The sequence below is a fragment of the Onychomys torridus genome, chromosome 18 (assembly GCF_903995425.1).
Source record: "Onychomys torridus chromosome 18, mOncTor1.1, whole genome shotgun sequence".
NCBI classification, from domain to species: domain Eukaryota; kingdom Metazoa; phylum Chordata; class Mammalia; order Rodentia; family Cricetidae; genus Onychomys; species Onychomys torridus.
Genome location: NC_050460.1, coordinates 56,502,866 through 56,524,017, shown reverse-complemented (window position 1 = coordinate 56,524,017; position 21,152 = coordinate 56,502,866). Strand labels below are relative to the sequence as shown.

Here is a 21,152-nt window from a genome sequence, read left to right as displayed (position 1 = left end):
TGCATTTGCTAGCCAGGTACTATTTCTTTGGTTAGGTGTCTCTCCATATCCTCTTCACACTTAAAAAATTATCATCATCATTTGTGTGTGGGTGTGCATACACATGAGTGAGCTGGTGCCTTTGTGTGCTCACAGTGCATGTGCGGAAGGCAGAAGTCAATTCTAGGAGGAGGTTCTCTCCTTTCATTGTGGGCTCCAGGGACTGAACTCAGGTGGTCAGGCTTGCATGGGAAGCTCTTCCCCACACTGAGCCATCTCACCAACTCACTACTCATTAAAAAAAAAAAAAATGTTTTAAATTGCATGTTCCTAGTGCTTAGCTTTAAAAGTTCCCTGTATATTCTAGACGCAAGTCCCTTATCAGATCCATTCCAGAACCTGTGGAGGCCTCCGGTTCTGCAGCAATGGTGGAGAGGGTCAAAACTGTACTTGCCCTTCACCCTTGAACCATGGGCCTAAGCGTTTGGGGGAGGACCTAGGTGAGGAGATCCATAGAGCTGTAGTGCAGTCACCCTTAGGCAGCTAGAGCAGCTAGCTGGGAGAGAAAGGCTGTTGGAGCCCATCTGGGTTTCCTGGTGGCTTTATCCAGCAGGTCTGCATAAAGAGGATGATTGGACCACGGGTCTGAGTATCAAGTGTTTGGAAGGGTCTACACATGGCTGTATCTAGCAAGGGGAAGGTCCTTTGCTCCTCCCCTTGGCATTGTCATAAAAAGCCCTTTGGAATAAAGTTCAGCGCTGGTGGGTTGAGACCCGGGCCCTCCTGAGGCTATCCTGTGTTTCTGTCTTTCCTCTCGTTGTCTAGGTCTCTCTTTCCAGCTAATACTTCTTAACTTCTCCCTACTCAAGAGTACCCTGGGTCGTAAAAGTGGTGGCCAGTCCGCCCACAGAAGGGTATTCTCTATCCAGTTCAGCAGAAGAACTAATCTACTCTGCTGAGGGAGTTGAGGGACCCATGTCTATGGTTTCCTGAACTGGAGCTTGGGCTCTCTAGCATCTTGCTGCTATCAGGCCTTGGGCTCAAATTCCAGACCTAATAATTAAAAGACCTGCCAGCAGGTGGCAGCTCATTTGTATGCATTCTCTGAGACAGATATAGGGAACAGCTGAGAAAACAATCCCATTTCCAGCAGGCTTCAACCAGCAGGGTCCCTCAAAAGGCCCCTCAAAGGATTGCACCTCTGGTGGACATCTGAACAGTGTTCCTAGGTTACCCACGCCTCTCGCCTGATAGTCCTTCTTAGTTAAAGTTTACTTTACAGGGTCCACCACCTCTCTCCCTAAGCTACTTACTTGAACTCTGTTTAAACCCGGTGGCCGAGTGGACAATGACATTCAGGAAGCCGTAGAGCCCAGGAGACTCATCATCTGCAAGAGAGACCACAGAGGTAAACTTTCCGCCTCACCAGGATGGGAGGGTAAAGTGACTGGTTGATCCAGCACGGGGGAGTAGCACAGACAGTATGTGCCCACTATGTATTCTGCATTTTGAGTCTTAGGATCTAGCTGGATTCAAAACATAGGCAAGCCAGGCAGTGGTGGCGCACGCCTTTAATCCCAGTATGTGGGAGGCAGAGGCAGAGGCAGAGGCAGGCAGACCTCTGTGAGTTCGAGGCCAGCCTGGTCTACAGAGTGAGTTCCAGGAAAGGCACCAAAACTACCCAGAGAAACCCTGTCTCGAAAAACCAAAAAAATAGGCAAACCAATGACTAACACAAAGTTCCAAAGAAGAGAGAGGGAGCTGGGGTGACGAAGGTGTGCATGGAGTAGGTGTGCTTAAGGTGTGCCAAACCTGCCTGCGTATGTTAACTGAGTCCATATGCACATGGACAGCACTGAACACAAAACTTGGCATACTGATGGTCGGATGGGCTGTCACAAACCTGAGGACAGGGGACAAAGCCTCTGGCCAGTCTCTTCAGCTGCCCAGCAGTGGTTGCAACGGGAGAAACTACTCCTACCGGATCAGCCCAGTGCCCAGGAGCCCAGCCTCACCCTCTTTGTTGATGGTCAGTGGAATGTGGTGGACAGTCTGAAGTTTCACACATGAGTTGGTTAGCATTTGCAGCTCCACTGATGTCAGAGAGAAACTCTTGAAACCTGAAGGGGCGGAGCAGGTACGGGGATAGATCAGTCACAACACACAGCGGGCCGGGAGATTAGGCTCCGGGGCTCCCAGGTGAAACACAGGCACAGCAGCAGAGCAATGTGAAGCCCAGGAGAGCCCAGGCCCAAGGGCTCCTGAGAGGATCAGCAATATTGCTTACAAACTCATGGTCACACATGCTGACCTGCCACCCAAGCACAGTGCCCACTAGGGCAGGTTGGAATACAACAGGATGGCCTGGAAGCATCTCCCTGGTAGGTCCCCAGTGTAGCAATGTCCTTGACTCTGCTAAGGTAGGTCATGTCTCTCAATCAAGCGAAGCAAAGGGGTTTATTTCTGGGCACAATTTGGAGCAGGGACAGACGCTGCCGTACTGGAAATGGTTTTGGATCCCCATGTTAGGCTAAGAATCCCTGGGACACAAGCCCTTCTTTGGTGTCTCTCCCAGGCCACAGAAGCACTGAAAGGAAGAGATGGTCTCTGCTTAGCACATTATAAATGATGAGCCTTCGAGACAGGAGCTCACGATGGGTCAGAGGCAGGCAGAGCCCCCAGCTGCATCTGCAGAAACCGAACCCAGACTCCTGCTTCAGCAGGAGCTGTTGATCTCTCATCATGGAGCAAGCGGCCTCTGAGGACACAGTTCGTGGATAATGGGGAGCTGGGGAGCTGGGCAGCTGCAGCCCAAAGACTTGGGGTAAGGTCTACCATTCTACTCCCAACACTGTCCCAGGGCCTGGAGTGTAGCTTGCAATTCCAGAGAGGAAAAAAACAAAAACAAAAACAAAAACAAACAAACAAAAAAAAACCCCACTAACAGAAGGAAGAGCCTAGAGAAGGAAGGAGTCATTACAGTGAGGATTAAGTGTCTTGTCCTGAGGTGAGGTAGGAGAGGACAGTGGACCAACACAGTATGGTTCCTTAGGTGTGTCCAGCCAAAGGCTCCTTCTTTATCACTACCTGCAGAGAGAGGGTAATGGAGCCCCAGGGGAGCTGACATATATACACTTGTGTGTTTTGTTTTGAATAATATTCAGGTCGACCAGTTGGCTGTGTGAGGTATTATTATTGTTACTGTTCTTCTTATTTTTTATAAGATGGAGGTTGACCAGTTGGCCTTTTCAATTTTATTAAGTTAGGAAGGGCAGTGAAGAGGCAGTTGGGTGGCTGCTGGTAACTGGTGATCAGGGGAAGCCTGAGGATTATGTCATAAAAGACCCGGCTGGGACAGATGGGAAGGGTGGAAGGTGTGTGAGTAGACATAGGAACAGCTAGAAAGATGAGAAGCTTGGGATGGCCTGGACGAAGGAATCTCAGGGAAGATCAATAGGCACCGAGGCTGGGACAGCACAGTGGGGCTGGCGAGTTCCTCTCATGTACGTGCTGAATTAGTTGGGGCTCCATGCAACATTTCCCCCTGGGTCTAAAAGCCCCTCTGAAAAGAAGAGCCGGGCAGAGAAACAAGAGAAAGGGAGAAGAGTTGGAGCATTAAGAACTGTCCACAGAGTAGCCATCCATCCAGCACTGATGGCTGGTGGCCAAGTTCTCCAGGTACAGGGGACCACTCACATTTCTTCTGCTGCTCCCGGATGCTTTCTCTCCACTCGGCTCGCTCATAGTCGGAAGAGATCAGGAATGTGTAACTCTATGGTGAGTGAGGAGAAGAGCACACCCCAATTATCTCTACTCTGGCTGAATCAACATTGGGAGAACCCAGTGGGTGGAGTCTGAGACACACACCATTCTCCAGCAGCTGGCTGAGTCCAGATGTGCACACAGTCAAGCTGACTACTTTTTGCACACGCTACTACACTGACTGTACTGTGGTCCACTGATACCCAAGCACAGGATGGGCCTGTGTCCAGCATAAGTCTTACCTGAAATGCCTGGGTTAGGAAATGACTCTGGCCGAGGGGGTGTGACTTAAGTGACATGGAGGAGTTATGAGGTAGACCTTTAAGGTGAAGGCTGATGGAACTCTCACCTCTGTATCCAATCCGTAAGAGGATAAGGCGGGGACAAGGCCCACAAAGCCTGTCAACTGCTCTCCTTGCCACGTGCTACAGAATTAGTCATGCTATGCATTCACAGTACATTCGGGGCTAGTGGAGGGAGAGGTCTAGGCTATAGATGGCACCAGGAATTGAACCAGAAGAGAATGTCAGTGACCCTGGACGACCCTAGGTTCCTATACCTAAGGTCACATCTGCAAAAAAAACCCATGCATGCTGTCTCCCCTGCTCCCTCCCTGGAGTCCTGGCCACTTCCCAGCTGCAGGAGCTGAAGCAGCTGCTACTCAGCTGGGGACTCCAGGCCAAAGCACCATCAGAGGGATGTGTGCCCACATGCGACATGCTGCACTGATCTCTCTTGGAATGGGGATGCTCCCCAGAGCCTAGAATGGCCGTTGCACAGGCATCCAGGAGCTGGAGACAGCAGGCAGCTGGCTGAGTCTGGACCGTGGCTGGCACTCACCTTGCCATTGCGACTGTGTACCCTGAAGGCCATGCTGGGGGACATTAACAGCAGCAGCGACTCTTGCTCTGACAGCTTCTTTCTCAGCCTCTCCATGACCTTGCTGCCCTTGTTTGCTCTCTGCGGAGACAGGACAGTCTTGCCTTTTCATCTGGAACCAATGCCACCTGCTCCCCGTCAGCTGTGGTCCATCGCTTTCCACCCTTACCCCCAGGCTCACGGAGCACAGAATCCCATCTGTCTACTCAGCACAGTCCAGGGCCTTCGTCAGCTGTTGCTGGTGGCCTTTAGAGGATATGAACAGACTTTCCTTGGGGTCAAGCCCCAGTGCTAACTGGGGGTGTGCTCACTAAGCCCTCCCTGAAGGAATGGGTCCTTCTCATAAGAGCAGAAGAGAGACCTTCAGCTTTTCAAAACCTGGACAACAATGTTCAGGAGTTACTGGCACCTAAGGGACCTTTTACCTGCTTTCTGCCTTGGTCACATTTAACATCAGGTCCCTGGGATGTTGGGGGTCAGGAGAGGAGAGGGTCCTAGTACATTAAGATGAACATCACCATGATCTGATCAGAAAACCCCTGCCTGTCCTGAGCTTTGTGGAACTTTCCTGAAGCCACTATACCCTGGAAAGAAGACTGTGGCCTCTCATAAGCTGGTGCCCCCATCACAATTCCCAGATGAAGAGCATAATGTGGGATGGAAACAACTATCCGTAGGCAGCAGGGCCCAGGAGCCCTGAGGATGCAACACCTCCTCTGCTTAGGGACAGTCATAAATAAACCATTAACATCCACTGTGGTCTTGGATTTCCCCTGTCCAAAGCTATAGGGCTTCCCTACACACTCCTAAAGGTGCAACATTTACAATGTGGAGATCTAGGAAGGGGCATACCGGCTGAAGAGGACCCCCTGTCCTGCTGTATCCATTTCACCAGGGATCCAGGGAGTGTCCTTGAGCTGAAGTCTGATTTCTGATGATACAACTTATCTGTGGCTAATACCAGACACTCCCTACACTCTGATTGGGATTAACCCTAGACTCAAGGGATCTACACCCACTCTTTACACCTTCTAAAAGTTCTCCAGAAAAAAATTCAGGGGACTACAACCCCAGGTAGCTAGAGGGGCCAATCTCTCCATCCCCACATCCTAGACTGCCCTGAGTCCTCTACACCCCTCCCAGTGATTATGCGTGTCTCCCTGCCTCTGTACCACATGGATGCTGTCTGAGCACCAGCTAGCTGCCATTCTAAATATGGAAAAGGCTAGGGTGGCAGGATTGCTTAGGCCCAGGGCACCAGCCTGCACAACTCGCTAAGACCTTGTCTCTTAACAGGCCGAAGAATGCGCTTAGTTGTCCTAGGTGTACACTCTTTCTCTGCCTGGCTTTTCATTTCTCCTTGGTGTGACTTGGGGGTGGTGGGAAAGTGGTCCTCCCCAACTTGTGTGCCTTTCTTGCCCAGGATCTGTGAGTCACAATCTCCCCGCTTGTTTCCTACGTGGTAAGACATTACATTGACATCTTCCATGAGAAGAATCAGAGGCTACCCGAGGCCAGATTTTCTCGGGATGCCAGGCAAGGATGGGGTAGGGGAGAAAATGAGAAGATGGGAAGAGGGAGGTACAAGGCTGGGCTCTTAACATTCGAGTGATGGCCAGGCAGGCCTTCAACTGGACACGGGTCAGACAGGAGTCACAGGGGACCCGCGAGTGCACACGAACCTTCTGTGCGAGGGTCGCTGATCACAAGTCAGCAAAGTGGATGTCAAGCAGTTTTATAGACAGGGTAAGTACCCTATAATAGGTACTCTGAGAACACCATTGCCAGTATGCCTCATTTCCCATTAGGGCTGGGTTGCTAGTGACTTTGGTATGAGAACTCAAATTTAGTTGGAGGCTTCTCAAGACAACCCAAGCCCAGCTATGACCAGATGCCCAGCACTCTAGGAGCTGAGAACTCTCAAGGGTCCCAGCAGATCCCGGGGACAGATGCCTGCCCAAGACCGAGAAAGCACCTGTTTGGCCTGCACACGAAGGCCTGCTGTGTACTTAGGCTACACAGAACATGACCTGTTTCTCCTAATCGGTCTCACCTTCTCTCGTTGGATGTCACTTTTGATTTGGGAGATTTTGATCTTCAAGGCATCCAGTTCCTCATCTGGCACCAGAGGGATGTTGGGTACTGCCTCCAATTCATCCACCATCTGGAAGCTGAGGTCCGTGAGCGGAATGTACCATTTACAGTCATATTGCTGGGTTTTGCTGGAGAGAGAAGAGAACATTAGCAGACCAGCTACTTTCCTTTGCTTTTGGGAATCAGAGAGTCATAGGTCTGCAGCTGGGTGATTCACCCAACTTCAAACTCTGTACATGCTTCATGTAACAGGCTAGGTTGAGGTTGACAGGAGACACAGCCAGCCCTAGTTATGGACGGGTCAGGACTGAAGTTCAGAGCATGGAGTCTGAGAGGCTGCGATCTACCAGTTACAATCCTTTCACTTGACAGACAGGGAGTGGAGGCCCCCCTTCTGAGTGGAGTCATTAAGTTCATTTGTACAAAGTCAGTAGAAATGTGTAAGGAGACCCCACTGGGTTTACGTCTGTTCAATATGACCTTTTGACTCCATTTGAACCTGGTATATCCTGGGCAAATCTCTGGTGGTAGTGCTGGTGGTGGTGGTGGTGGTGGTGGTGGTGGTGGTGGTGGTGGTGTGTGTGTGTGTGTGTGTGTGTGTGTATTTTGGGCAATTCACTGGTGGTGGTGATGTGTGTAAAACTTAGAGGGCATCACAGCTTAGCAAGACAGAAGAACAGCTACCACCTAGTGACTGGCTGCTGACAGGGGAGGGTTCCTGGCCCACCCCTGTAGCCCCGGACACTCATTCTTGGATGGTTTATGATGAGACCTTCCCCCAACAATAGGAGTCATAACCTCGTCTGCCCCTCATTACAGAAGGCAAAGACATGTCACTGTCCTGCCCTGTGACACCTCCAGATGGTTAGTGAGGACCCTGACTTTGTGCTTGGCATCATATCCAGATGGAAACAATGTAATGAGTAGGCGGGTGGGGGGTGGGGTTGGGGGTGGGGTGGGTGGTCTGGCTACATTGTTATCCGTGTCCATCAAATAAGAAACTCCTGTGGATATCGCTCTGTATAAATAAAATGCTGTTTGGCCAGTGGCCAGGCAGGAAGTATACAGGCAGGACAAGAGAGAAGAGAATTCTGGGAAGTGAAGGCTGGGGAGAGAGACACTGCCAGCTGCTGCCATGACAAGGAGGATATAAGGTACTGGTAAGCCACGAGTCACGTGGCAAAGTATAGACTAATAGAAATGGGTTAATTTAAGATAGAAGTAGATAACAAGAAGCCTGCCACGGCCGTACAGTTTGTAAGCAATATAAGTTTCTATGTGTTTACTTGGTTGGGTCTGAGCGTCTATGGGCCTGGCGGGTGAGAGAGATTTGTCCTGGCTGTGGGCCAGGCAGGAAAACTCCAACTACAAGAAACTCACCCTCCCAAAGCACTGTGGCCGGGGCATGGCCAAGGTCACTCACCCTCCGCTTTGCTTCTTCAGCTTGGTGCAAAGGAGCAGGTCGGTGAACAGGAAGATGTGGCGCAGCTTGCGGGCCCCCTCCACCAGCTCCACCATGAAGCTGTCCTTCAGTAACTGCCGATGCTGTGGGCACAGCGTGGACACGGCATGTCAGGGTGATGGGTGTGGCGGGGAGCTGGGGAGCTGGGGCACCGGGGCCCCTGGGCTCAGCAGCAGGAGGAGACTATAGAAACCCCCTTCCTTTGGGGATTTTCACTCCCTCTGCATTGGCTGCCAACATGTTCTAGGCATCTCACTTGCCTGCTCACAGATGGGGCTGCCGGCATCTCTGGTTCAGCCCATTATTCTGAGTCCCACCTAGATGCTTGGCCCATAGAAGAACAGCGGAGAATGGGGCAGAGGGGGACATCAGTTTGGGGTGACCAGTGCCTCTCTGAGGTGCTGGCCTGAGGTCAGCCACACAGAAGGGATGCCCGGGCAGGCTATCAGTAGAGAAGATGGGCGTAGGGATTCTTTGAGGAGAGGCAGTGCTGGGGATATGGGCTGGGTCTAGTGCTGAAGGCTTCAGGAAGCTACGGACCTATGTCTGGACCCCACCTCTGGCCCTTCCCCAGACACTAGTGACTAAGAACAAGGCCAACAGAGAGAAGAGGTGGACAGCACAGGATGTGCGACATGGGTGGGCAGGGCCTAGAACAAAGAAAAGGATATGAAGAGAGTCTCCCACAGGCCCAAGCCTTCTGTGCCTCAACAGTCCATTGGAAAGCCAAGGGACACTCCACCTCGCTTGTCCAACTCAAGAAGTTGCTAAGCAGGCACAGGAAGGCAAGTCATTAATTTATTCAAACAATGCCAGACTCCTCATGTGGGTCAGGTGACATGCCACGCAGAGGACAGAGATAGGATGAGGTACTGCTACTGTGAGCTACCCCCATGACCAATTCAAAGATAAAATGGCCCTGGAAAGGCCATCCCAAGGTAGCACTGTAAGCAAGTGGTATGTACACTCATTGGCTTGGGGGGGAATACTCATTGGCCTGGGGGAATACTCACTGGGCTGGGGGAGCACTCATTGGCTTGGGAAGAGTACTCATTGGCCTGGGGGAGCACTCACTCGCCTGGGGGGAGCACTCATTGGCCTGGGGGAATACTCACTGGGCTGGGAGAGCAGTCATTGGCTTGGGAAGAGTACTCATTGGCCTGGGGGAGCACTCACTGGCCTGGGGGGAGCACTCATTGGCCTAGGAGGAATACTCATTGGCCTGGGGGGAGCACTCACTGGCCTGGGGGGAGCACCAGGCTTCAGGGGGGCTTTTTGGAGGGGTGATTGCTCTCCACAGTCTGGAAAGGATCTGTAGGTCAGATGTACACAACAAAGTGCATCATGAAAACCCACTCTCTCCCCCAGAAGCAGGGATGCTCACTGCCCTCATCACAGTGGACTGGAGGCTGCACAGTGTGCCTGGTTCCCCTGTACCTGTAGCCTCTACCTCCATAAACTCTACTTCCCATGCTCTGTAGGGTTAGAAGGTAGATTCTGGTGTGTGCATCTGGACAGGCCCCCTGACATCCCCTGGCATGGAGGGCCACACGTCACCATCACAGGCAGCTCAGCTCATGACGGCCAGCTGATTGCTGGCACAGGACAGCCAGTTATTTTATATAGGCTGGTGTCCATACACGGAAGGACAGGAAGGCTATCAGCACACTAAGACCATGACTCTCAGACACACCTCCATGGGGCAGAAGGCTTTCTGGGTGATGGTAGGCACAAGATTCAAGAAACAGTGAATATGCATTTGTCTTTTGGGTTGTGAGCCTAGCTTTTAACAGGTAAGCCATCTCCCTAGCCCAGCAGTACATACATCTGAGGAAGTATCAGTGTGGGGCTGGAGGGCAGATTCTAGAGACTGGGGTATACAGACTGCTAGGTCTGTGGTAGGGATAAGGGAGGGTACTGGGACAGCTTCCTCAATAAGGACGCAGAAGCGGGTCCCCAAACCACGAGGTGGCAGTCTTCTCTATACAAAGTAACTGAACTTCATGCAATAACCAGCAGAGGGCGCTCTAAGCCTAGCCTAGACACTGTGGGCCAGTAGTGTTCAGACAAGAGACCCCGGCACTGAAGGCACTGAATGCTCTTCCAATCTCACGCAAGCTTAAGAGATTCCAAGAGGCAGATTTAACCTGGTCGTGGCAAGTTCTTTTGATATCACGACAGTTACTTAACCCCTCTCCAGCTTTGTTATGGGGTGGAGGTTGGGGGATGGGAGGGTGAGTGGGGGGTGGGGTGGGAGTAGGTTGGGGGGTGGGAGTAGGTGGGTGGGGCTTCAACACTTCCCAGCCAGCCCCACCACCCCTGACCCCCAGTCTATGAGAGCTATTCCAGGAGTGTGTAAGTCACTGACTGGGGGGCATCAGAGCTGTCCTTGTGCAAAGCGGCATGGGATCTGACTTCTGAGCCCCAGGGCCGTGGGCAGTTGCACCCAAACAGAACATCCAACAGCCAGGGAGGAGGGCCTCCCAAACCTAACCACAGCCCATCCAGGAAGGGAGGGTCAGTGGGTGAAGGCAGCTGTGAGCAGAGGGAGGGCAGGTCCACTCCTACAGGATGAGGTCTGTTCTGGGCCCAGAGGGCAGAGTCTCAAGTCTGGCGGTCTTGCCCTGCTTTATAGTTAAGATTGCTAGGACTTCTGGGCAGATGCCTCCTCCACAGCGCAGGAGGTTGTCCAAGGCCTGGGCTCAACTCTGCTCTGAGCCTAGCAAGAAGCTCTATCGCTCTATCGTGTGGGGGAGGGGTTAAGACAGTCCCATCCTCCATCACCTCCCCCTGGGAAACAGCTGCAGGGGAGGGGAGAGGTAAGGAAGGGAGGGATCTACCATAAGGAAATACTGAGGTGAATGGACAATGGAGAGCTAACAGTAACCTTGCTAAGAAGTCTCCATTGCAAATCTAACTCCTCTGTTGCCTCCTCCATTGCCTTCCTGGAATCCTGGCTCCTGTGCAGACTCTGCCCTGCCCGGTCTGGATGGGCCAGCTCACATTGGCATCACTGACTTCAGACTCTTACACAGCTTCAGTTTGCCCAGGGGACACCTTGCTCAGACGTGCTCGTCAGCCTGGTTACAGGCCCGGGAGCACAGGGTGCTCAGCCATGCCTTCCCATCCAGCCTGGCCCCATTCTCCAGGGTACACAGGCAAGGTCAAGGCTGAGCCACCTCTCCTAACAGCAGTGTGCTAAAAAACTGAATGAGGTCAGGCAGTCAGGAAGAACTGTTGACTCAACGTCTCACCCAGTGCAGCCCCCTCCCTCCCCTCCTGCGCCAAGACAGAGCCGAAGGGTAGACAGCCCAGGACCTTGCTGACCCAGGTCTAAAGAGTCTGTAGCTCAGAGAAGGGCATTTGCTGAAATGGCCAGAGTGTGTACAAGAGGAAAAAGGGGAGAGATCCTGTGGTATGTGTATGTTCCTGTGTGTGGCTGCTGCTGTGGAAGTCCTGGCTTCTCCATATGTGCATGTCCTGTGTGCTGGCAGGAGTCCCCATGTTGTGGGGCAGAGCAGTGGAGGAAGATATGTGTGTATGGTTTGCTGGGGGGCTCTCTCTGGGCGGTCATCTATGTTCAGGTAGGAAATACCAGTTAGAAGGGACAGCATGGCCTTCTGAAGTACCCAATACGGCCAGGCATCCTGGAGAGAAGATATCCAGGGTCTCCTCCACTCTCACTGCCTGTCTCCTGGCATCGCTTGGGAACCAGCCCATCCAGGACCTCCATGGGGAAGACCAAATTCAGAAGCATGTTGCTATGGGCTTAATGCTTACACCCTTTTTCTCCTGATACAGCTTGTTGACTTTGTCTCTGTCTCAGTTTCTTTAAAACTCAGAGGTGGGGGCTGAACTACAGTCCAGTGACGAAATGCTTGCCTAGCATGTACAAGGCCCTGGGTTCCATGCCAGTGTTACAGATAGAAAAAGTTAAATGAGGAGGAAAAAGACCTGTTCGGTGGCATTTTTTTTTTCCCTTTTTTTCTGTTTTGAGGATTAAATGAAACAGCATACCCACAGGGCCTCACAGGGGCTATTGGGCTTTTATGGGTACCGAGGACCGAATCCAGGGCCCTTGTGTATATATATACATACACAATATATCAGAACATATATCAGAATATATATATATTCTGATATTGTTCTACACTTACAGCTCTGAGCCTTCTGCATGGGCTGTGGGCCCATGCAGTCCCTGCCCATCCTCATCATGACACCAAGCAAGCATTGCCCACTACTCAGTGCTGGTGGAGTTGGGGGCCTCACCCTGCTCTCATCTCTGCTCACCACCCTCTCCGCACCAGCTGCAAATGGGTTTGACTTTTTCAGCTGTAGTGATTCAACGACAGTGCAAGCGTGTGTGCATGTGCACGTGAGAGTGTGCATAGAATGGAGCCCAGGGTTTCCAGTATGATAGGCAAGTACTCCAGCAGTGAGGTATATCCTTAGTCCGTCACTCTTTTTAATCGCCAGCAGGAAAGCCTAGTGTTCTCTGTCTGAGCCCCACTGCCTCTCAGCCTTCCCTAGCCCTAGTCCTCTGGCAGGATTCCTTCTTAGGGCACCTCCAGAAGCCACTGCGGTCCTTCCTCCACAAGGGGCCGCTAGAAGCCCAGGGAGAGAACTGGACTCATCAGCTACTTCTGCAAGCCCTAAGCCGCACACAGGGTAGAGCTCAAGGCAGACAGGCAACAACCGCTTGGGGGAAATCCTTGAGCAGCAGGGACCTAGTTACCTAACTGTGAAGTTAATTTGGCTAGACACGTGCACACCCACCCACCAGCTCACAGGACTAGGGCCTGGAACGGTGTGTCTGCAAGATCTTTGATCCAAAAGCCGAGACCTCAAGCCCTCACTCCTCACACTGGGTAGCTCCTGCTCCTCATATAGTTCCTGGTGCATTCGGGCGAGGATTCTGGTCTGCCAGGGCCGCTGCTGGCCACTGTCCAGTTTGGAAACCACCTCTAACGCTGCCCAGACACTTCCAAAAAAGGGCCAGCCCTGGAGTCAGGAGACTTGGCTGAAAAGCATGAAGAGATCCCAGCAGACAGACTGGAGATCAGGTGCTACCCACGGCTCACACTTGGGTCTCTCCACAATGCCCCGGCTCCCCACGCTGGGAAACTTATGGGTGCTTTCCCGGTTGGTGACAGGAAGGGTATCGTTCACCATCTTCAACACAGAAGGCATCTCCATGTCACCACCTCTGTTTCATACTGTCTGTAGGAGAGATCACTTTCAGCTTTACCACCGCCCAGTGGATGGGTCACTGTCCTTAGAGAACACAGACGCTCTTGGGGAAGGGGGCCCAGATCAGGTCCACAGGCAGGCAGTGGGTGAGGATAGGCTCGGGGTTGGAAGGTTGCCCTCTAGCACCTCTTTTGCAGCATCAAGCACTGTGTTGATGATGGAAGGATACTGAGGAGGATGCTGAGGACCCGACAGGTCTGGGGACCACGGGGCACAAGTATAGGCACCTGCCTGTCATCCTGGCTTAATAAGCCCTGAGATGCTGATGGATAGTGCTGGATGAAGGGATTAAGTCAGGATTGCAAACCCGCAGAGCCTGTTAGCAGCTGAGGTAGCCCTGGTTTACTCCTCTGCAGGGAGTCTCCGGCCTTCATAAAGCACTCTGCTCTAAACACCTACGGACAGATGCAGGAATAGGGACTTAGCTGCTAACTTCCAGGTGACATCAAATCCTCAGTCCCTAAGGCAGCTGATTTGAATGCTCTGAATACTTCTTTTACAGGACCCTAGACAGCGGGCAGGGATGTGTGTGTGAAATTGGCCCCGTACTCAGGGCCAAGGGAAAAGGGGTTCAAATGCTTGTTTCTCGGGTCAAGCTCTCTCAGAAGCGAACAGCTGGCAGAAGAGAAAGACGAGAAGCACCATGTGGGATGGGTGACTTCAGCAGGCATCCAATCAGTACATGAGATCTTGGCGGATACAGACCAACAACACCAAGCTAGAAACAGTCACTGCTGATGGGGAAGCACAGGCTTTGCTCTTATTCAATGGCCTTCAGTGAGAACCAGGTGCAAGGCCCCATGTTACTTCAGATGAGACCTGCTTCCTGGGTCCCCTAGGAAGGTGGGAAACTGCTCCACTCAACCTTTTTCCTAGTGAAGCTAGGGTCCTACCACTTCTTCTGACTTCAATGGACTTAACGATAACTGGAGAGTGGACACACAGGGCCAGAGTGCTGTCATTTACTGCCTTTTCCAAAAATCACATCACTTGGAGGCCCAGGTGCCCAGGGAGGTGAATTATGCCCCTATCCTACTGTAGAGACCATGCCTGGGTCTAGAAGGGAGAAGTTGTGAGTGGCGGGATGCTCTGGGGCAGGCCCTCAGGATCCTGGGAAGGAGCCTGAACTGGATTTATTCCAGAGCCTGGACAGGTCCGGTGAATGGAACTGAAGGACAGCTGCCTCCTCTTCCCTGGCTCCTCCTGCGTCAGGCCCACCAGGAGAAATGTGCCCAGGCACCTCATTCATACTTAAGCCCAATTAGACTGTGGCCGAGTGAGTACTTTCAGCCCAACATGTAGACCAGCTCTTCCCAGGGAAGCACATGGGGGATGGGAGCCAAGAGCAGCCCGCCTGTCACTATATTGAAGAAGGAAAAGAAAAGTCCCCAAGCACCTGCAGTCAATGGCATGACCTTTCCATGTCCTGCCTAGGCCTGATAGCTCCCGTCTCTGCACAGACTCCAGAGACCACAGGGCAGCTTCCTTAACTCCAACACCAATTCTGACAAAGGATGCTCGCGCTAGATTCCAGCTCCCTGCCCTGCCCTGCCTCTGTCCTCACCAGATTCCACTCAACCAAAAAGGTACATGCCTCGTGAATGTGCTGGGCTCCTCCTTCTAAGGGTCAGAAGCGGCTAAAAGCACAGGCCACGGGCTGCTTACCGATGACGTTCAGAGACAAAATCACCACCAGTGGCTGCCACAGGGAGAAAGAGCAGCTCTGAAGATACCAACTTCGTTAGCCAGACTCGTGACCCCCCCAAACTGTGGGTCCTTCTCTTTGTCCGACATGTAAACCCTGAAATCTAGTGTTAGCAACTTTCCAAGAAAAGAACACCAGGGGATGGTGGCACAGGTCTAGGCAAACAAAATGCTATCCTCTGCTTCAGGCGGGGACCTGAGCTGGTGGGGTATGAGGGAGACAATGAGAGATGTTCCAGGCTTAACAGAAAAGGAAAAAAGAAAGGTGGCTGAGTGAGGGACAGTGACAGAGGCCAGTACAAGGTCACCCTTTTGACTTTACCAGATGCCCTGCGGTACCTGGCAGAGTCATGGATTCCCCAAGGACCACACGTGTCCTGTGCTGTGCCGGGCCACCTGCTAAGGACCAGCAGGGGGCTCTCTGGGCCTGAGATCGAGGGTTCCACGCTCAGCCAGTACTCACCTCTCCCTTTTTCACTGTCATGGACTGCCGACGAGGTGTGATCTCCTCATTGATGCTGGACAGGAAGTTCTGGGAGATGCGGAGGGCATCCTGCAGCAGGGAATGGTCGGGATGGCTGGCCGGAGTGTGCTTTAGCAAGTCCTGGCCCAGGTGGGAAGACTCGAGTTAGTCAGAACGGGATGGGCACAGACCACGGCGTGAAAACCCGCACACTCACGCTGGCTGCAGTTCGGGGCTGCAGCCCCCCTGTTCTCAGAGCACTTGGCTGAACTCTATTCCAGAAGGGGCCCTGGTCCCCACGGCATGCCCAGAAAACCCGGTGAGGAGGAGCTACCATTATAAAGACCTAGGGCAGGGTTTCTGTTGCTGCTATAATTAACATTTGGGGCCAAACTCTTTGTTATAGTGGGAAAGAAAAAGGCTATTTCTGTACAGCACAGGGTTTTTAGCAGTGCTGCTGGCCTCTGCATGCACTAGATGGCTGTAAACATTCTCTGATCTTCATCTGTGATGACCAATATGTCTTTGGTCATTGATGCCAGCCTCAAGGGCAGAACTGATCATGGCCCAGAACCCCTGGCCTATACAAAGCTAGGAGAAAGCCCTGGGTCCTCCAGGCTCTCCTTCCTTCAGATGAGAGCCTCAGCCTTTCTTCCTACCCAGACAGGAGTATTAATAATTTATTCACCACAAAGGCAAATTGTTCCTGCCCATGGTGAACAGCTAGCTCCCTGATTCACAGAAACAAAACCCTTTCAACTCCTAATCCTAACTACAAAGAGGACATGGAGAGATGAGTAGTTCGACCCCCAACTCCCAGGCAGCTCTGGTGTTCTCTCCCAGGGTGCTTCATTACACATGTGCCTGATATCTGGACCAATCCCAGCCATAGGCAGGCGGCAATATCTCAGAGAGTCAAATGGATGGGCCACCTGGACAGAACCTCTGAACTGCTACTATTTCACAAATCTAGAGTCATCTAGAAAGAAAGCCTTAATGAGGAGCTGTCTAGAACAGGATGGTTTGTAGGCATACCTATAAGGAATGACCTTGAATATATTAATTTAGGTGGGAAGACTTACACACTGTGGGTGGTACCATTCCCTAGTTAGTGCATTATGAATTGTGTAAGAGTAGGGAAAGCTGGCTGTGTATAGCGCACATTCATCCCCTCTCTGCTCTTGATTGTGGATGTAACTGGATGCTTCAAGATCTGCCACCCTGACAGCTCCTGCCCACAGAGCTCGGAGGCGCCATCCCCTGGAACTGGGGTGACTGTGAATCACCTGATGTGGATACTGAGAACCAAACTTAAAACCCTCCGGAAGAGCAGTACACACTCTTAACTGCTGAGCCATCTCCCCAGCCCCATCCAAAAATGCAATCAGAGCATGATACAGAAAGATAAAGCTGAATATGGTAGCATGTGCCTGTAATCCCAGTACTTGGGAAGCTGAGGCAGAAGAACCATGAGTTCAAGGTCAGCTTAGGCTACAGAGCAAAACCCTGCTGCACAACGGAATATTACATAGCTTTAAAAAAAAAAATGAGACAAAGCTGCCCAGACCAAAAGGAAATAATAATCTCCATATACGTTATTAAAAGGGAAAAAGTAAGACCTGGAGAAATGGTTCGGTGGTTAGGAGTGCTCACTGCTCTTCCAAAGGTCCCGAGTTCAATTCCCAGCACCCACATGGCAGCTTACAACTCTCTGATGCCCCTTCGGTGAGCAGATGAGCATGCAAACAAAGAACCCACAGACATAATAAAAGGACAAAAGTGGTGGGAACACTTAAGAGTATGGCACCTTCTGAGTAATTAAAAAAGATGTTCACACATGTTAGCTCACACACAAGCCCTCTAGTGGGGACTCCTTAGTGGGAGGGGAACAAGAAAAGAAAACATCATAAAATTCTTGTGAATTGGTTGTACATTAAAAAAAAAATATGTGTCTGGAATTTGTAAGCGTGCATGGTATTATTAACAGGGTTTCCCTGGGCAGCAAGACTGGAGTTGTTTCTGTTTTCTGGTTTTATTTCTCAGTACAGGAAAACATCCTGGTAGTGGGTTTCCCGTTGCACCACCGGCCCACTCCCCCAGCCCTGCCTGTTTTCCACGGAACCTCAGCTCACACACTTCACTGCCAGAGAATGTTCCCACTTACAGACCTCTGCCCACGTGGGACAGGATGCTCCTTTCCTGTCTGTCCCAGTGGGAGCACCAAGAGATACTGCTTCTGTTCCCAGAAGCCTCCAGGGAGGTCCTGCATTCTCCGTAACAGTGTGTGGCAATGGGACTGCTGGGCACAGGTGAGAGGCGGGCCAAAGACCAGCACTAACCTCAAGATGGGAGACCTAAGTGAAGAGGCCTTCCCTAGCTGGCCTGAGGACAGGGAGAGGAGCCAGGCCACCTTGGGAGGCAGTTGTCACACTTCTATGATAGGACTCACGTGAAGGACTAGTGTGCTCCTTGTCACTCGGTCCACAGGCTTGTAGAGCAGATCTGTGGAGAGACAGGCAGGGGGACATATGACCACATTGGAGAAAACAACATGCTTGCCTGCCCACTGGTGCTGCCAGGCCGAGAGGAAGGGAAGTCTACCTCCCCTTTGCAGGGCCGTGAGGGCAAACTTGGGGTATCTGTCAGCCATGCTACCAGCTTTAAGTTCAGGGCTGCTGCTCAGGCCTGAGCCACCGGAAAGGCTCAGTATGGATGTGCTGCTGCCGCCGCCTGGGATTGTCCAGGAGGATGGCGAGGGCCCCGATTTCACCCTGGAGCAGACCAGGATGTGGCTCTCAAAGTCCATGGCTGGACAAGTTGGAGAAGCCTGGATCCGAGAAGGGCAGACGCCAAGTGGGGTGCAAAATATAGCTCTATATCTCTCATTTGGGGACTCCAAGGCTAGCCCTTGCTTCTCCCACACAGTGATGAGCATGGTTCACATGAGCACAGACACTCAAGGTCTTCCTAACATATGCCGAGTACACTTCTTTACAGGAGTTCCATGAGGGCTTTAGGACACACACTGCTGGCTCTGTTTTATAGACAGGGAAAACTGGGGCTCAGAAGGGCTAAGGGGTGAGCTCTGGGGAACGGAGCTACGTTCACTGTTCCCTGTGAGTGAATAGAACTGTTCACACCAGCCTAATCCCTCCTGTTCACACCAGCCTAACTGTTCACACCAGCCCAACAATCCAAGCAAAAAAGCAAAAAGCAACCTACTACTTTTTGATTAGTACAGACACACGGTCCCAGGATTCATCCCTTGCCTGCCGACCTACCTGCATTCCACTCAGGTACTTTATGCGATGATGCCCTTGCCTTGTTCTCTGCTATCCATAGCTGATATATGTTTCCTTTGAAACATGACTGGGCTCTGCCCCTCACCCCCAACCCCCCCCCCCGTGAATGAATTCATCTATTCATGGCTTATCAAGGAAGTAACTTTGCCATTGATTTGAACTATCTCTTTTGGATACTTGTTTGCCTTGCTGTGTGATGGCCCTTACTGGATGCAATGACTGACCTTGAACATCTCATCCTTTAGGCTGTGTGTATGCTTGTGTGTGTTACTTGAGATTGAGCACAGGCGCTGTGTATGCTAAGAAGCCTTTATTCTCCAGAGAGTGCTCAGTTAAGTCATGTGTGGCACCTCTTATTAGTAATCCCATCACCTGGGAGGCTGAGTCAGGAAGAGAACAGTGAGTTCCAGGCAAGTCTGGACTACAGTGGGAAACCCTGTCTCCAAAACCAATGAACTAAAATAAAGAACTCAGTGGTGCTACTCAGTTGCAGTAGCAGAAACTAGACTAATGTCTAATGTTTACCAAAGAAGGGAAAATACAATCCTTTCGGGGCCAGTGGAGACAATGTGATGATGTTCTTAAAAGGTGTTTTATGGGGACTGGAGGGATGGCTCATAGGCACCTGTAACTCCAGCTTCAGGGGATGCAATATGCACAGTCTCCTCCCCCAACACACACACACACACACACACACACAATCACAATCACAATAAAACAATTTTAAAAGTATTTTGGGGGACTGGAGAAGGGCTAGTTATTAAGTACACTTCTTGTTCTTCCAGAGGATCCAAGTTCAGATCCCAGCACCCACAACCACCTATAACTCCAGCTCCAGGGAAATTCACTGCCTCTGGCCTCCATGGATAAAACCACACGCACAGACCCACATAGAGACACACACACACACAGTATTTAATAACAACAATAACTAATAATAATAATAATAATACCTATATTAGTATTTGGGACCTGGAGAGATGGCTCAGTGGTTAAGAGCACTTGCTGCCCTTTCCAGCTCACATTTGCCTGGTCTTGGTACCAGGCACATATGGTACACATACATACATTTAGGCAAAACACTCACACATATAAAACAAAAATCGGGAAATCTTTTAAAAAAAAAATTTAAGAAGTATCTTAAAATGGGGCTCTCCCTTGCTCAGACTAGCCCCACACTTGCAGCCCTCCACCTCAGCTTCCTCAGTATCTCAGGCTACTCTTGCATGTCCCTACACCGGGCACAGCAATGTGTAGATTTATTTTCAGACAGGGTCTCACTATGTATTCCGGGCCAGCCTCAAATGTCAGTTTCTCCTAAATGTCTCCCGAATGCTGAGATTATCAGTGTGTGCCACCTCACTGGGCTTCACAGTAACTTTAGTATGTGATATTTATTATGTGATTAAAAAATACTGTGTCTATGTGAGCAGGTGGGTGCTGGGAAATGAGCCTGGGTCCTCTGAAAAAGCTGTTAGGGCTTTTAACTGCTGAACCATCTCTCCAGACCCTTAATGTCTTTTTTTTTTTTTAAGAAATTTTTTTAAAGATTTCTTTACTTATTACATATACAGTGTTCTGCCTGCATGTTGCCTGCAGGCCAGAAGAGGGCACCAGATCTCATTACAGATGGTTGTGAACCACCATGAGGTTGCTGGGAATTGAACTCAGGACCTCTGGAAGAGCAGCCAGAGCTCTTAAATCTCTGAGGCATCTCTCCAGCACCCCCCACCTAATATCTTTTTAAAGATACAGATTAACTAATTTTGTGTGTGCATATGCATGCACATGCACTGGACAGCAGGCACGGGTGTATGCATGTGGCGTTTGTAGGGTAACTTTTGAGAATTGGCTCTCTCCTTCTACCGTGTGGATCAAGGGCATCAGGCCTGGCCACAGGCACCTTTCCCCATGGCCCCACAGTGAGCTTGGCAGACGGTGGTACCTGCTAACTCCTGCAATGTTTTTCCAGTGTCCCGGTTAGTGACCTCATCCCTTCTGCCCCGCCATGACCCAGGCTGGCCTTTGTTCCTCCTCACTCTCTCTACTTGAAGTCTAGAACTGGGAAGATGATAGCAATGACCCAATGAGGTGTAGTGTCTGTCTTTCCAACAACACCCCCTCTGTTGGAAGTGGTCACCACCACAAAAGCACGGTGTTGTGGAATATTAATTTAAGATGTGTTACATTCGTTTATGCTGTGGAACATTTGTTTAATGATGCAAAGGTGTGCTGTATTCTTTGACGTTGCATTTGT

At 51.2% G+C, this 21,152-nt stretch overlaps 1 protein-coding gene across 1 annotated transcript in view; it reads right to left on the bottom strand.

The window, feature by feature from the left end:
• The window catches only part of Bcr (BCR activator of RhoGEF and GTPase), a 129,923-nt gene that overhangs the window by 26,060 nt on the left and 82,711 nt on the right, over window positions 1–21,152 (bottom strand). The window contains exons 7-14 of the mRNA XM_036167250.1: window positions 18,043–18,095; window positions 15,594–15,734; window positions 8,138–8,259; window positions 6,674–6,842; window positions 4,582–4,701; window positions 3,676–3,751; window positions 1,995–2,099; window positions 1,293–1,367 (exon numbers count right to left, since the gene is read on the bottom strand). Of these exons, the coding sequence (XP_036023143.1) occupies window positions 1,293–1,367; window positions 1,995–2,099; window positions 3,676–3,751; window positions 4,582–4,701; window positions 6,674–6,842; window positions 8,138–8,259; window positions 15,594–15,734; window positions 18,043–18,095 (861 nt within the window). The remainder of the gene's footprint in view (window positions 1–1,292; window positions 1,368–1,994; window positions 2,100–3,675; window positions 3,752–4,581; window positions 4,702–6,673; window positions 6,843–8,137; window positions 8,260–15,593; window positions 15,735–18,042; window positions 18,096–21,152) is intronic.